At 40.2% G+C, this 16683-nt stretch overlaps 3 protein-coding genes across 3 annotated transcripts; all 3 read right to left on the bottom strand.

The window, feature by feature from the left end:
• Window positions 1-2647: 2647 nt before the first annotated feature.
• Window positions 2648-4001, bottom strand: LOC134633498 (dual specificity phosphatase 29-like). Its single transcript, XM_063482329.1, has 3 exons — window positions 3874-4001; window positions 3432-3649; window positions 2648-2835 (listed from the first exon to the last, which is right to left on the bottom strand). The coding sequence occupies exons 1-3, from the start codon at window positions 3999-4001 to the stop codon at window positions 2648-2650; spliced, it is 534 nt and encodes a 177-aa protein (XP_063338399.1).
• Window positions 4002-5896: 1895 nt separating this feature from the next.
• On the bottom strand, window positions 5897-8976 carry LOC134633328 (dual specificity protein phosphatase 13B-like). Its single transcript, XM_063482202.1, has 3 exons — window positions 8820-8976; window positions 6859-7092; window positions 5897-6117 (listed from the first exon to the last, which is right to left on the bottom strand). Exons 1-3 carry the CDS (start codon window positions 8974-8976, stop codon window positions 5897-5899), a joined length of 612 nt encoding a protein of 203 aa, XP_063338272.1.
• Window positions 8977-13926: 4950 nt separating this feature from the next.
• Window positions 13927-15148, bottom strand: LOC134633342 (dual specificity protein phosphatase 13A-like). Its single transcript, XM_063482213.1, has 3 exons — window positions 15021-15148; window positions 14637-14854; window positions 13927-14138 (listed from the first exon to the last, which is right to left on the bottom strand). Exons 1-3 carry the CDS (start codon window positions 15146-15148, stop codon window positions 13927-13929), a joined length of 558 nt encoding a protein of 185 aa, XP_063338283.1.
• Between the last annotated feature and the right edge of the window lie 1535 nt (window positions 15149-16683).

The following is a 16683-nucleotide window of genomic DNA, read 5'->3' as shown; positions in this document are numbered from 1 at the left end:
AATCTCTGCTGCTGGCAGGAAGCTGTGCTTATCCAAACTTTGCACTTGCCAAAGGATACCCATATTCACTGGAGTAAACAGGGCACTCTGAGCTTTTGCTCAACCGTACGAGCGAGTCCTTGAAATTGTGTCAGTCTCTCTTAGCCTTTCTGCATATCTTCAGACGCTGGGAGAAGCTGTGTAAGCACAGCCTCACAACACCCGTTAAGGATGTTCAGCATCTTCTGGAGCCTCTCGGGGGCCAAAAGAGAACTGAAATGTGTCAGACTGTTAGACAGATGAGGTTTTTCGCAGGATGGCACACGTCTTTGATTCCCCATTATATGATATGCACAGACCATTCAGTGATCTAAATGCAAGCCCCCAAAGTGAGAGTGTGATGATGGCTGTATTGCAGGATGGCTAGATGAAGCTGCTAACATGTCAGACAGAGTTTTCACACCATCAAACTCCTTTATTTTTCCCTCATATCTTCATACTCTGCCATCATTCATTCTGACAGTGAAATCATTAAACCTGTGATATCCAATTCCTTTTATTTTGACAGCATCTCTCTCCCAGCGAGCTCTGGAGAGCATCTCTTATTAAGATGGCTTCAGTGTTTCATCTCTTTTCAAAGTCTGACCTGAATCTGTATACATGCTCAGAAAGCACGCTGGCATATTTTTGTCATCTTGTATCAAGACTCTTTAGACACATCACAGTTTTAACTGTACGTCACTGGATTGTAGCAGTTAGGATGCAGTATTTTGAGAAATGTGAATAAGTAAGTGGAGCATTGTTTATTTATAAGCATGCGCTGTCTTTGTGTTGTTCCAGTACAGCAGGGGTCTTGATCTTGATTGTGCCCCGCTTAAGATGTGAGCTTAAAGGGCCATGCCGCTGGTTTGTGCACATTTAGCTCCTTGTGTGCTTTGCGTTACTGGCGACCAGGTCAAGTATGAAGAAGTGGAGAGGAAGATGTTCAGATTTAAAATCTGAATATAATACAGACTAATATAACACAAATATTTGCTTTTTTTGTAATTTACCCTAGTCTGTTGAGATCTAAAGTCTGTAGCACTTTGTGCCAGTGATCAGGAGCAGAGACAAGAGGTGGCCAAGGGTGGCCCTGGCCCCCACAGAGTTGGCAGGTCACAGAAAAGTCTGGCTACCCCAAACACAACACACACTTTTTGCAAAATGATTTCTCTTTTGTTTTTGTTCCTACAATAAACAACAGCTTCTTTTGTTTTTAATTAATCAAGGGTTATCGAAATATAAAGGAATGTTATATAGTACTGTGCAAAAGTCTTGAGCCATGCCTTCCTTTTTTAACTTGAAAATGGAAAATGGGAACTGCGTGCAGTGAAACGTGCACATTGAAATGTGCAAACATACATGGAAATATAGTATTTAAGGCAAAATCGGAATTCTAATGAGCTTCAAAGTCAAAGTATTTGGTATTTAGTCTTTGACACAGTCTGAACAATCTAAATCAAATCGTCAAATCGTCTCCAGGCCTCTTGAAGGACATTCAAAGCTCTTCTTTGCATTCTGGCTGCTATTTATTCTGTTCTCTGTCAAGATGATCCCACACTGCTTCAGTAATGTTGAGGTCTGGGGAGGACCGATGTCATGACTGTGTTTTTCTATACGGATAAGCTTTTGCTACATTTTACTACTTTCCCCTCATCCTGACTGGTCACAGCAGATGGCTGCTCTCCACAAACTGGTTTTGTCCATGATTTCCTCTTAAAAAGGAGGTTTTTTTCTCCAAGTGCTTGCACAGAGATCTGTGGCTCATCGGGTTAATGTGTGTCATTTTGAAGGGTGTTTATCTTGCAATATAAAACACCTTAGGACAGCTATTGTTAATGAATTAAGAGTAGTTTATTATTAATAACAATGATAGCGAAGAACCATCACTTTTTGTGACGTGTATGGCACTGTTTGAGCTGTGTAGTCTGCCATAGTGAGCAGTAATTCTGCATTCATTTATATTAAAATTATATAATAAGCTATTTTTTAAAATTTAGTCTAATCATAAACAGCATTATATTACAATATGAGCTTTTGAAGCAATTAATTACACAGCTCATGCATAAGTGGGCTAATTGACTTTCATACTTTTCAATTATGGAAAACTGAGAAAAAAAGAAATCACCCAGAAATCTGCAGTGATGGATTCTGGTTTGTAAAATGGAGAATTTTAGTGTGAAAAACACAAAGAGATTAAAAAATAAGGCTTGAAATAGTCTTGTCTCAAATACAATGAGGTTCTGTTTGTGTCAAAAATGAACTGAACATGACAGGATTGAAGTCTTTTTAACTTTCAGCTAACTTTATTTTAGTGTTGACAAACCCTTTCTGACAGGCAGACTGTCTGTGCTGATCGCTCACCTGACAAAACATTTGTCTGTCAGTTCTACTTTGTGCTCTGCATGTTGTGTGTTTAAGTGTGCTATTATGAATGCTGATGTATCGCTTGACTAAGGTAAGCAAAATCCCATCAAGCCAAGTTGGATTACATGGTGCTTTAATTCACTTAAGATGCGAGTGCCCGAAGCCACCCAAATGGAGCCTACTGGACGATTTATATAGATATTTCATCTGCACAGATAATGTCAACTATGAAACTGTCCCCTTTTTGGTATTATGTGCTCTACTACGTGAATAGGGATGAGTCCAGCTCACGGAGCTGGTTCAGAAATCCAACATTTGGGAGGATGTTTCTGTGCCGGCACACAACCTCCCCAGCCTCCACCAGTGTGAGCCTTTCTTTGATCATGAGGAAGGCCAGCGTAAGAGCTGCCGAGCGGCTGATTCCCCGAGCGCAGTGGACGAGCACCTTCCCTGCACGGACAAAAGGCAGACTCTAAAATAAGCTGCGAATTCTGCGGCTCGTTGGGTTAAACAAAAACAACAAAGGGATTAATTACAACTGTGGGCTCAGCTCACAGTATAACAGTCACAAAAGGTTCTTTTCACAGCAGAAATGATGACTTATGATGGCACAAACACAGGTGCTGTCATAGCATTAATAGTGTTTACGTGTCCCTGTAGTAATTGCTCACGACTTTAACTCTCGTTACCATTTTAAATTGATTTTATTTCAAATTATTGTTCTTCTAAATGTTTGTGCAATGGGGAAAAATAGAAGCCTTACATTTTTAAAATAAAAGTTAAAAATAATAAAAAAATTGTGAAATTATTTTAGATTATAGAGAGCAGCTGGAGTCTCCACACACCACCCAGAAGCAAAGGCAATTATTTATGTTTTCATGCATTTAAATATGTGCAACAAAACATAAAATATCAATATTGTACATCATTTTTTAGCTTGATGATGCATCATTTTTCTATATTAGGATGTGTTGGACTGTAACATATTATTAAAGCTCAATCCTTATGTGTTTATTTTGTCATGTGTTGCTAATATAGACTGGTACCTTTTTGGCTCAGAGCACCATGAATAAAATCAGCCGTCTCACTGAAGAAAGGGCTCAAGTCAAAATCTTTACAGTCTGGTGCCTCTACTCCGTGATACAGTATGCTGGCGTCTGCGTAGAAACCTGGCCCGGTGTCAATGTGCTGGGGGCCATCTGCAGCATTCACCACGTGTGTTATTTCCAGTTTCGCTAACAGGGTTTTATCCCGAGCTGCAGCCCTGTAAATGACACGGGAGAGGCTATAAGAAATGTCATTTTTAGCGATTTTTCTCGCCTGTGTGCAGCTCCGGAAGCATATGTGTGCAAATGCATCACCGGTGACTCAAATGTACAGATTTTATATTTGTCCCATCAGTTGGCCACATACACTTGTTTGCAGCGAGTTTCACAATCAGATCACCATATTGCAGTTAGGGGCCCCCAAAGTGAGAATGTCACTTACGCATCTCCGATGTAGAGGTTGGGCCAAACCTCGTTGACAGCTCCAGTGGGGCGTCTGTTCTTCAACAGAAGGCTGAGCAGATCGCAGGTGGGTGGTGTCTGATACTTTGGCTCCTCCTTTGAGGTCATATCTGTATCTCTCTCACCTCAGTGTTTTTGTATAATTATCACTTTCACTCAACTCAGTACATAGATAAATAACTTTGCAAGATACTTTATGTTCCAGGATGCAAATGTTGATTATTTATTACTGCTGTCCTGCTGGTGTTTCTTGCTGCAGGCTTTTGAGACAAACCAACAGCGAATACTAACCTTACTGGTGCAGCTCGCGCTGTTTTACATCTGAGCTGGATATCAGTGTTGTTTCGAGGCTGAGCCCCACTGGAACGAGACAGCTGAACATACCAGAGACTGGGCACAAGCAGCGTGGACTATTTATTCCTCAGATGACTGTGACAGAAGCCAGGCTGCTTGTGCTGTGATAAATTCGACTACTGAGCCGTTGCAGTTTTAATGGTTGTAATAGTGCAAGTGATCCAAAACATGGTGGGGAATTAATGTCAGGTTGCCACGCTGAACGAGCTCAAACCACAGTTTGAGCTCAAACCACAGTTTGAGCTCAAACCACAGTTTGAGCTCAAACCACAGTTTGAGCTCAAACCACGGTTTGAGCTCAAACTGTGGTTTGAGCTCAAACCACAGTTTGAGCTCAAACCACAGTTTGAGCTATTGCAGATGGTGTTGCTATGTCTCTTTATTTTAAATCATCTGACGAGAATAAATGAATGACTTCCTATTTTGCCTGATGTTGTCGTCAACAAACTATTAAAGTCCTGTCTTTAATTGCATAGGTTGCTCCTGTCATTATGAAGAACACAAAGATTATATAAGCTATACTGAGAGTTGAATTTCTGGAGTGAAGGTCTGAGTCAGTATGTTAAGGATAATTTAAACTGCTGATAGAAGCGAACCACACTGTGCTGTTGACAAGACAATCTTTAGGAAAGTGTACATTTAGTAGCTGCTTTTAAACTCTCCATCATAGTTCATGGACTTCATTAGAAAACTGAGTTTGTTGTGGAATAATAGATGGTAAAGTCTGACTTTAAAAAAGTTTTAAAGAAAGTTCATGAAAATACAAAATAAATTCCTCATGTTTCTGTGTGTGCATTTCATATTATATAGACTAAACAGAAAATAGATGTTTTACAGGCGCAGTAGTAAATATTGGACGGGCAGAAAAAAAAGAAGAAAGAAGAACCCTTTTACAAAACTCTGTACACACTGACTGCTTTCATAGGAATTAAGAGGGTAAGGCAGCAGTCAGGTGCTGCTAATCAAATGGATTTGATTAACTGATCATCAGCAGTGCAAGCACCTCTGTAAAAGCTTGGCATTGGCAGGCTTGTGTTAACACAATGCCACAATCTTCTCGGCAAATTCGGTGCAATGCTCGGGGAAAGCTCAGGAAACTCAAGATTTACATCTCAGACTCCGCAGGCCTCAGTTAGGAAAGTAAATGTTAAACTTCATGACGGTAAATTTTGAAGAAACGCTGAACAAATTTGTTTAGAAAGGTTGTCAGCAGAAAGCCTCTTTTCTGTCTGGAAACCTCTGGAACAATGTCCGGTGATGTTCGTCCATAATCCACAGCAGCAGAAAACTGAACACAGCATATCAGCACAAAACTTCATATCTATTGTGAAGCCGTCCTTTTGTGTCATACTTTTGGGTAATTTGAACTAATAATTTAAGCATGTCATATAAACTTGTTTAAAAATCACTCTTGATCAGGTTATTAAATTTTCTTACCTTGAAGCCCTTTAAATACAGCTGAAGTATCTGTTCATTACAAAAAAAAACCCTTACTTTAATTTGTTCACAAAAATTCAGTTTATCTTACAAAGCACAGACAATTATGGGATGCTTTACATTCACATCGTCGCTGTAATAGGTTTTTAACACTCAGATATGGACAGGGGTCAAAAATATTATCCAAATTTATGGACTGAAGGATTTTATTTTTACGTCCGCCCGTTGAAGCTCCTGGATAATCCCTGGCAGTGGAGCTTTGTGTCCAGTGCTCGGAGCTGCTCCAAGAACCCGTCATTGGGACAAATGTTCCTGTTGGCGCCCACAGCTTTGATGGCGTCCACCAGCGTCATGTTCTCATGGATCATCAGGTAAGCCAGAACCAAGGTGGATGAGCGGCTGAGGCCCATTGCACAGTGGACGAAGACTTTACCTGCCAATCAGAAGGCAGAAAATCGGACTTCCTGTGGATCATTTCAGAACGCAGCCAGCCTACCAGCCTACACGCAATCAGTGGATTATTGTTGTAAAGTTTGTTCTAAATATCTAATTTGTAACTCCTCTGTGGATTAAAAACCGTGCACATCACAGGGAGGAGTACTTCTTACTCCCGACTAAAAGTTTTCAACAATGTTGCAACAAATGTTTCTACACACGGTAATCCCTGGTTCCTTATCAGGCCTGAGGATTAGGGCGCAGAGGAGCGCGTAATTGAACTGTCTTGGCTTCTGTGTATTTCTGCCGGGGATTACTGTAGGCCCCGCCACACACTGGAGCCCCCGATCAGCCAGCATGTGAAGAAGGAGGCCTCATCTTATTACTGTCATGTCAGATACTGACTTCACTTTGCATAACAGGCCAGGCAAGCACAGGCCACAAACATAATTGTGTAATTTCCATGTCCAATAAAAGTGTTGCTTACAAATTGCCAGGGCAATCCATTTAAAACCAATTTTCCTGGCCGAGGTCTGAGCTTATGAGAAGATTACCATGGGGGAAAGATATTAGCTTGATATTATGTTTAGTGTTTGATTTGCATTTTAATGACTGATACAACTGGGGTCTGCTGTAAATGGGAATTGACTGACAAATGTTTCTCTGCCTTGGCTTGTCTTCCCCGAGTTAATGTGTGAAAACGATGAAGGATACCTTGAGCGCTGTGAGAGCACCTCACCTGTGGGAGAGCTCAAAGCGCTCTTGATGAAATTGGCCGCTGGGTAAAAGAAGGGACTCAAGTCAAAGGATGGCATGTCAAAAGCTTCGACTCCATGATAAGTGATTGCAGTGTCTCGGTAGAAGCTGGGCCCTGTGTTCACACTGAACTTCCCATCAGCTGCGTTAAGCACGTGGGTGATGCGATGAGCCTGGAGAGTCCTTTTGTCTTTGGCTGCGTACCTAAAGGGAAAAATTACAATTATCTCTGCAATCAAACTAAACAAATGATGAGGATAATGCGAAGAAAGCTAACTCGAGGAGAAGAAGGACGATGGCAGGCAGTGGGGAAAATGTAGATCATTAGGTTAATTAACTGAATTGCTATAATATTACATTTTATTATGAATGATACAGAGAGACTGCACAGTGCAGTGGACAAGACGTAGTCCCTGTTTTTTGCCCTTTAAGGGGGTATTTTTTCCTCTGTGGTTACACATATAGTAATGCAATGTGATGGTGATGATGATGAGTTAGTCTGTGATTTCTAACCCTGTGAAGATTAGCTGTTTGATGCCCACATTCGACAATCTTTTGTGCATTTGGATTATGGCTCAAACCTTTTGTCTGTTGTGCAATATATCTGTCAAATGCCCTACCTTATCCTTCTTAGAGTTTAATCAAGATCCCTTCATGCATGATATGAAAAGTAAATATTATGTTGTGATGTGAATCTTATGTTTCACTATATCCCAAAGGTGCTCTATTCGATCGAGATCTGGTGACTGTGGAGGTCATCCGAGTACAGGGAACTGCTGGAAGCAGCCATCAGAACATGGGTACACTGTGGTCATAAAGGGGTGGACACGGTCAACAACAATACTCAGGTAGCCTGTGGTGTTTAAATAATGCTCAGTTGGTATTTAAGGAGACATAACATTACACTACCACCAACAACCTGAACGTTTGATGAGGCAGGATGGATCTATGCTTCTAATGATTTTTATGTCCAATTCTGACCTCACCAGCCAAATGTTGCAGCAGAAATCGGGGCTCATCACACCAGGCAATATTGGTGAGTCTGTGTGAAGGGTTGCTTTCCTGTTTATAGCAGACATGAGTGTCACCCAGTGTGGTCTTCTGCTACTGTGGTCCTTCAGGGTTCCACATGTCATGTGTTCAGAGATGCTCTTCTGCATACCTTGGTTGTAATGAGCTACTGTTACCTTGTTATCAGCTCAAAGCGGCCTTGCCATTATATTCTATATTCTAACTCTTTGGATCAACAAGACATTTTCTCCCTATGAACTGCCGCTCACAGGATATTTTCTCTTTTTTTGGATCATTAGCTGTCAAAACTAGAGACCGTACTGTAATCAGAAGACCAGCCCATCTGGCATGTCCTATGCTATGTTCAAAGTCACTTAAATCACTTTTCATCTCCATTATGATGGTCAGCTTGAACTTTAGCAGGTCTTGTTGACTATGTCTGTATGCCTAAATGCACTAAGTTGCTATCACTTGATTGGCTGATTAGATAATTGCTAACAATTAGCTGAACAGGTGTACCTAAATATTCTATGATGAAGGCAAAAAACTGGCCATGTATCTAAAAATAAAAATAGACAGTATGCTACAAAACAGTATTCATAAAACAGCTACTTTTATTTTTCTAAAGTTGGATGTTAGCATGTTAGCATAAGGCTTCTACGCACTATTCACATGGGCATTAGCACTTGGATGACTGTGTATACAGTTGTGATGAAAGCTTGTTAATGTTTTGCACATTAGTGTGATAACCAGGTGCTTTTCAAAAAAAGGATAAATTTCAATAATGTAAATCATAATGGTGCCTTTAATTACACATGCACTCACAATCTGAGCCCAATTAAGAGAATACTTAATTACTTTATTACAAAAGCCGGTGGAATTATATTTAAACACATTAGCCATAGTGAATTATTTCAGTAACATGCCACTCTCACATGTCTCCGATGTAGATCCCGGGATGAACCTCATCCAGATGGTTACTGGTCCCTTTTTTTGTCCACATCAGTCTCTGAAGCTCTGAAGCTGGGGGGGTTTCATACCGGCCTTCTGCCCCCTCAGGGCTCGCCAGGCAGCTGAGGCCTCTGGGCATGTCTGAATTCTCCACTTCTGCTTTTACAACCTTTCATTAAGAAAAGAATTGGTCGTTGCCCTGAAATTTGAACCGCGATAAAAACTGAGAACTCAATAAAAGCGTATGTTTTACTGCACTTTGCCCTTTACTATACTTCAAACTTTAAGAAAGATGCTCAAAGAGTTTCAGGGTTCATCTGCATTTCCCATGAATACCAACTAACTCCACTGAAATGCCTAATTGAAATGTACGCATCATCTTAGGTAACACCGAGAAACGACTGCAAAGTGCAGCGTGGGATTATAGTGAGGATCGTTAATTAGCAGGTTTCATATACAGGTCTGTAGCCTTTAAATACAGACCGCAATTATGACAATTAACGCATTCCACAGTAGCAAAGGATCATATGATTGTAAGCTGACCTTATGATGCTCTCATTATTGTTTCTATATAGCAGATAGATTTATTTATTTCCAGAGATGCAGAAAATTGGCATTCAAGACCACTTTTCATTTGCTGCAGGCAAGTCTAACCTGTGCATTTGCAATTTACACACTGAGCTCTAGAGAGACTCGTACTATGCAAACTGTATGCATTAGCATCCATTTAGGCAGGTGTGTGACTGTGCTTGAGGCTGTGGACGTACAAGCGATGTGTAGGCATTGTTATCGAAAAGAAACTAACAGCAGCCGAGCTTCTTATTTGCATTCTCGTCGCGTGTGGAGACATAATGTTGCTCTCAGGGTTTTGAGACTTTTTGTCGTGTCCACAGGGATGAGTCATTGAGACCAAATCTGTTTTAGTGACCTTTTGTTTCGCTGCTGTGACATATGGAGGTTTACTCAAACATCATGTTGCCTCTATCCACCCCTGCATGTGCATTCTTGTTTGTGTGTCACACAGAACACGTGTGCATGAAGGAAATGCTGCATCTAACGCAGTGTAAGCTTAATGCATACGATTGTGTGAGCTAAATGGTGTCTTTGCACAGGTACAACATGCGCCTCGCGTACCTGGAGGCTCTTCTTTCTCCTCATTGATCTATAAGCACAACCCTTTCCTGCCTCCCACACTCAGGGGCAGAGAACTGATTTCCCTGGTGCGCATGTTGAGCTGCAGCACTGCTTTCATACCCTCTCCCCTTAGGCTAACCTGTCCTTCCTGCTCCACTTCTGTGTAATTAAAGATGCTATGTATGGGAAAGTGCCCGCGGTTAACATGGAGGGCAAATAAAAATGGCTTTTTACCTCCTCTGGGCCTCTTCTTGGTGGTTTTATGAATTACACTTCCCTCTTTAGCCTTTCAGATGTGGTTCATCTGGATTTGTGGGCCAATTAATAAAAGAAGAAAGTATCATAATCCGTCAGGCAATGCAGTATCATAGTGAATACTACTTCACAAGTACTCTGTCAACATGTTTATCTTGCAAATAAAGCTATACAGTGCAATAAATCCACACACTTATGAATATACATCACCTACATTTATCTGTAATCAATTTGTAAGCACACATTGTTGGTTGACACTTGCCTTGGTTGGAAACGTTGCTTTTCATGGCCTCTCTGTACAACAGCTACATGTAGGTCGACAGCACAACTGTCTGTGTTCTCCTTGGTAATCTACCCTGCAACCTTTTTTGCTATTTTAACATCTGAATCTCAGCCCAAAATAATTCTGGCACCATATTCTGCATTCCTTAAAGGTTACCCGAGCTGCCAGCACAGGAGGGAGGATAGGACACGGCTTTTTCAATAGCAAGAAAATTAGATTACAGCTGCTTGTAGCTGAGTTTAAACCTGACTTCCCTGAGCTTTTTTTTCCACTTTGAACTGTGTTTGAATCAACACTCGGTCATTCGATGTAAAAAAAAGTATAGATTATGTTTTTTTCTTGGTGCAATTAAATGATAGCAGAGATTTTTTCTTAATTATATCAGCAAAAATGGGAACTTGCAATAAACCCACAATATTGACACACTGATGAAGTTTTAAAAAGCTAAAAAATATATTTATATTGCAGAAAAATGACACAAATATAGAGGAATGAGCAAAAACAAACATTTCTTTGTAAAAACTTCTACATTTATTGTATGTTTTTGTAAATACTGACAAAGCCTATATCTAGAAATTGAACGTATGACTTATAATTCTGTGTATAATACTGTATATTCTTGCTTACTGTGAATGTTTGATTCAGAGACACATAATAATTCAAAACAGGTCGAAATCATTGGTGTCAAGCTAGATAAATGTGTGTGTACCTTTGCCTCTTTAGTTGATTTCATGGGCAATCAAAAGACCTGAAACCTTTTCATGCACAGCAGTGATCAACTGAACTGCCTTGACAAATACACCAAATGAATTTCACACGCTGTGAACAGCGATGTGTTGAACAGATGCTGTTGATTGATTCCCTCTTTTCAGAGTTACCTAGAGACTCTACTAAAATGTTATGCTTTGCAAAACATGTTCCATTAGACATTTGGTCCGTTCTGTTGTTGTACAAGGAAAAACTTCTTACAAAAACGAGAAGTAAAGACTTGCCTCAGTGTCGTAAACATGTCCTGTTGTCATTTTACTTGACATTAAATTTATTTCTGCAACCAGACTCTCTTTTTGTTAAGACATAAAAAAACAACAACAACCTCGCTGCATTAAAAATCCCAGTTAGCTAATGAGGAGATGATGCAGCTTAGTCTATTATAAATTGAGATCACTGGATTTGGAGAAAGATAATTAAAGCTTTGGCAGTCTATTTTCGTGCCAGCATCTGCTTTCGTTGGGCTCAAATGTCCATGAACAATACTGTGCAAAACCTTAAGCCACCTCTCATTTTTTATATTTCGATAGGAAAAACAAGATTGGTAAATTTATTGATACATGTGCAAACATACATGGAGAGTTTGTACAATTCTATTGTGAAATATATTTGGTATCGGCCTCTTTTTTTCTTTAACACACCCTGAACTCTCTTAGGCAAACTTTCTTTAAATAATTTCTTTAAGTAGTCTTCAGGAATAGTTCTCCAGCTGCTTCAAGGACATTTGAAGTTCTTCTTTGGATGTTGGCTGCCCTTTATTCTGTTCTCTGTCAAGCTGATCCCACTCTGCTTGAGGTCCAGGCTCTGGGGCTCTTTTTTCTATCCAGCTATGTTTTTACATCGGAGGTAGTGTTTTTAGGATCAGTATCGATATTACCATCAGCATGATGGTAATATCGACAATATTGGCTGAAATGCAGACACCCACTGTTGTTGTTTTCTCCTGACCTCCTCTATAAATACTGATGATTAAATAATAATCACTCCATTAGACCTGTTGCAGCTCATTGTCAGTCCAGTTCTTGTGTAATTTGGCATAACCAAGTCTTTTCTGCTTGTTTTCATCTCTTAAGAATAGTTTCTTGACAGCCACCCTTCAACTAAGACCTGAGACATGGCTTTAAGATACTGTTCATCTCATGTAGATACGTGCCTGCCACTTTTTTCACCTCACTTCCTTCAAAATTTTAAGGACACACTGCACACAGTGCTCAGATTTGTCACGTTTTTGGCTAACAGTCCTCTGGGAGACTTCTTGTTGGTGCAAAAATACAATTTTATGTCTGTCAAACTGTGTTATCTTTGGTAATTTTTCCAGATTCAACTAAAGAAATGGGAACCTGGCTGTTTAGTCTTGCAACAGGCTGCTAGTGACAAAGTGCCTAAAGATACAATTCAAAATTGGTTCTTTGTTTTGTTGTCTCTTATTTGCATGACACTGGTTCATCCCTTGAGTTAGGTGCCTTTTATGCTTGAATAATGCATAGGTCAGTGTTAAGGGGCTTAACAAGCAAAAAAGACCTTCAGAAAGCCTGGAGAATGATTGTGTGTCCCAGTCCCTTAAAAAACACTACACGAAAGTTTCCTCCACGGATTCAAAATATAAAAAAATGTGAGGTAGTTCAACGCTAACATGCTGTAGTATTCAAGTATTATCATATTACTATCAGGCCTAAAGTTTCACGCTTATTGACAACAGCTAGCACACTATTAGGATCTACCATATACCAGCAGTCCCCAACCTTTTTTATGCCTAGGACCGGTTTATGTCCGACAATATTTTCACGGACTGGCCTTTAAGGTGTCGCGGATAAATACAACAAAATAAAACCAGTACTGATACCAAAAAAATACAATTTATTCATAACACACGGGAAAAGACCCAGGGAAACTGAGTTAACAATAAAAACGATAAAAAATAACGATTAAAACTGATAAAAACCCTGAGAACTATAAATTTCACACCCGAGCCTCAACTCTCACGGCCGGTCCAGTACCGGTCCGTGGCCCAGGGGTTGGGGACCGCGGGCATATACAATACGATGTTGGTATGCTTACATTAGCATGTTTATTTGCTACTCTTTAGCTTGTAATCATGTAGCATGTAATCTTTATGAGCCTGTATAGGCCTATGTTAACATTTGAAAATCTCCTTTAATATGAAACTTTATCTGTCTATCTATCTATCTATCTATCTATCTATCTATCTATCTATCTATCTATCTATCTATCTATCTATCTATCTATCTATCTATCTATCTATCTATCTATCTATCTATCTGTCTATCTATCTATCTATCTATCTATCTATCTATGTGAGCTTGTTTAGAATGGTGAACCTCATCATAATAAAAGTAAAGACTAATGAGTGTGCAGAGTTTGTCTCCTGCCATTAACGTTTGGCATTTCAGTAACATATAAATATAAAAACAAGCACTGATAGTTTATTCTGTGTGATTTGTGCAACTTTGATCTCTGTTAGTGATGTGGACAGCTGAGTCGACAGAAATTCACTCAGTCGAACCAAATTTCATGATGATGTGTCTAAACGTTTCAGTCTGGACTGTTGCACCGACAGACTGGCTGGCATCGTTATTCCCAGAAACCACCGCGTAGCTTTGTGGCTGAAGATGTAAATGCCTCTTTTCACTACAGGATCCGACATGTTTTCTTTTTCTTTGTCAGTTGAAGATCCAGATCCAACAGCAAAGCCAGGAAATTTCTGTTGGGGTAGATGGCTCTTTTCTGGATCAGCTTCTGCAAAGCCTGTTTGAGTGGGAGATGATGGTAGATCATGAGGTATGCCAAAACCAAGGTCGATGACCGGCTCATTCCCATGATGCAGTGCACCAGAACTTTCCCTGAAGAACAGGCAAGATGAAGGGAGGGATGTGAAGAAAGGATTAGCGAGAAGCCTCAGACTTATTAATATCATACATGACTGCCCGTCTCACGCTGTGGTCTTTCTTTTTCCCTGCTGCGAGCTAAAAATAGTGCCTACAATTCACTCTTTGTTCATTTAAGGTCCCTTTGCAGACTGGGCCCAACTGTCTCTTTAATCCCAACCCGTCCGCTGCTTGATAGCTTCTTTGAAAAGAGCCATGGTCACATTATATACCTAAATTCTGCAAGGTAAGACTCTTATTATTACAGCTGGCTGAAAATACACTTAAAGCTGTCTTACATTGTGCTGACAGGTGACATTGAAAGGACAACGCGGTGGGAGAATTTGAGTGGAATGAGAGGGTTTACTGTAATAAGGATTTGCAGAGTTAAATAAAAGATGTGATATACAGGGATTTGAGAAAGGAAAACTGTAGCACTTGTAATACTATATTAAAAGCCTCAAGGAGTCTTACCATCAGGTGACTTCAGAGCTTTGTGAATGAAATCGGCTGCAGGCTGAAAGTAAACATCCAGATCAAAGTGTGTCGAGTCATCTGCTGGAATGCCACAATACACAAAGTCGTTGCCATAAAAGCTTTGGTTCCCTATGCTGCCTCGCTTGGAGTGAGCAGCGTTTAATACATGAGTTATACCTAATTTCAGCAAGGCAGCCTTGTTTTGGGCTACTGCCCTAGCAAGACAAAGAGACAGAAAGAGGTTCAAGACTTATGGGAACTCTACGCATCACAGCACAATGATTTTTATGCCAGAGTGAAACAATACGTGGAAGCAGTTATGTCAAAGAAAACAGCCTTTGCAAGGCAACCGAATTATCTGAAATAAAAGTACATACTTACACATTTCCTATGTATATGTTCGGCCACACTTCGTCAATTTGATTGAGGTGCAGCTTGCAGGAGTCCAAAAGCTTCTGCAAATCCTTCACACTTAGATATTCTTTTCTCTTGCTTCTCAGCGCTGACATTTTAAAATCCAAATCCCTTGTCTTGGATCGATCACTGGTCCAAATGTTTGTTGTATTAAAGCGGTTCCCCGTCTTTCTCCGGCTCAAGATGATGTGTACAAGCAGGTGTTTATCTGCTATCACTGGACAGTTACCCAATTTAGTGCTTAACCTAGCGTGTAGTCTTACTCGTGCAGAGGGCAGAACAACAAACACTGCAGCCGGGGCTTGTGCTTTTCACACCACGGCGGGACTGAGATTTAATAAGCCTCAAACAGATGAATCATGTCATAAATGAGCGATAACTAAATGTAATTATGGGCAAAATGTTTAAGTGAAGTGATTATGCTGTGTGACAGAAAGTCCAGTGTAGTTCAGCAGTTATAGAAGAGAAAGAGGGTAACAGCTTCATGCAGCTAGTTTACGCTCTGACACAAATATCATGTGAAAGCAAAGTGGAAATTGAAAAAAAAGAGAGAAAAGAGCTTTGCTGTGGGCTGTTCATGACATTAAACAGCCTCTCATACTGTGCAAATGTCTATTTTAACTCCTCTATTATGTTGCAGGTCAATTTCACCCATTTTAGCTTTGAAAAACTAATTAACTTCTCCCTCGCACCATGAAATGTAATGACTTTTCTTCATTCGGAGTCATGAATGTGTATGTAAAATGTGGGTGCAGTGGCGTGTTGTTGAATACCAGTACCAATGTTGGATGCAGAATCAGTCAATAAATGTCTCCGGGTCATTTTTAACCTGGAGACGTTTATTGATTGATAATTCAAAGTGCTGCTTCTCCTTATTGAAGACTCTACAGTGGTGTGAAAATGTGGGGGGGAATGCAGCTGAATATGTATGTGAAACTTTAAGAATGTGATCCATAAATGCTAGAGAAAGAGTAGTTTGACAAGCATGGTGCGATTGTGCGTTTGTTCCCCTTTGAGCTTTCTGGTTGAGAAGCTCTTTTACAACCATTTTAAGAATAGTTATTCTCTACAAGAGACACTTAAGAATGAGCTCCAGACAATTCACCAGACACTAAAAATTAGCTTTTGTTCTCGAGAACAGCGGTAATGTAGAGGGAGATGTTTCTGAGCCGTTGGTGATTCAGGATTTCTGTGAAGAGGATTCTTCTTGCTAAGAGACCATTGAAATCAAAAGACTGTCAGGCTGTATAGTCACTTTCGTCGGAGGAAACCCAAAGCACATTGTCACATTCCAAAGACCTGTGTTATCTGAAAAAGATCCCCAGCCTGCTAGGTTTTGATGCACACAGCCATCACCAGCGGGGATGGAGGGAGCCCATTATACCTGAGACTCGGAGGCAAGGTTGAATCTTTATTTATTTTTTTCTCTCTTCTAATGTGCAAAAAAGTTAGGTGTGCAAAATTCTGAACAGATTTCCCCATTATCAGCTGCAAGGAATGTGATACATGCTGAAGAGACGCGTGAAGGTTGCTGTGCTTTGTCTCGTTAATAAGATAATGAAACCGCCGCCACTTACTGGAAATGCCAGAAAAAAATAACCTTGATCCTGCTAACACTTGGTTTTAAGAT

The sequence above is a fragment of the Pelmatolapia mariae genome, linkage group LG8 (assembly GCF_036321145.2).
Source record: "Pelmatolapia mariae isolate MD_Pm_ZW linkage group LG8, Pm_UMD_F_2, whole genome shotgun sequence".
NCBI lineage: Eukaryota > Metazoa > Chordata > Actinopteri > Cichliformes > Cichlidae > Pelmatolapia > Pelmatolapia mariae.
This window is presented reverse-complemented; position numbering and strand designations above follow the sequence as displayed.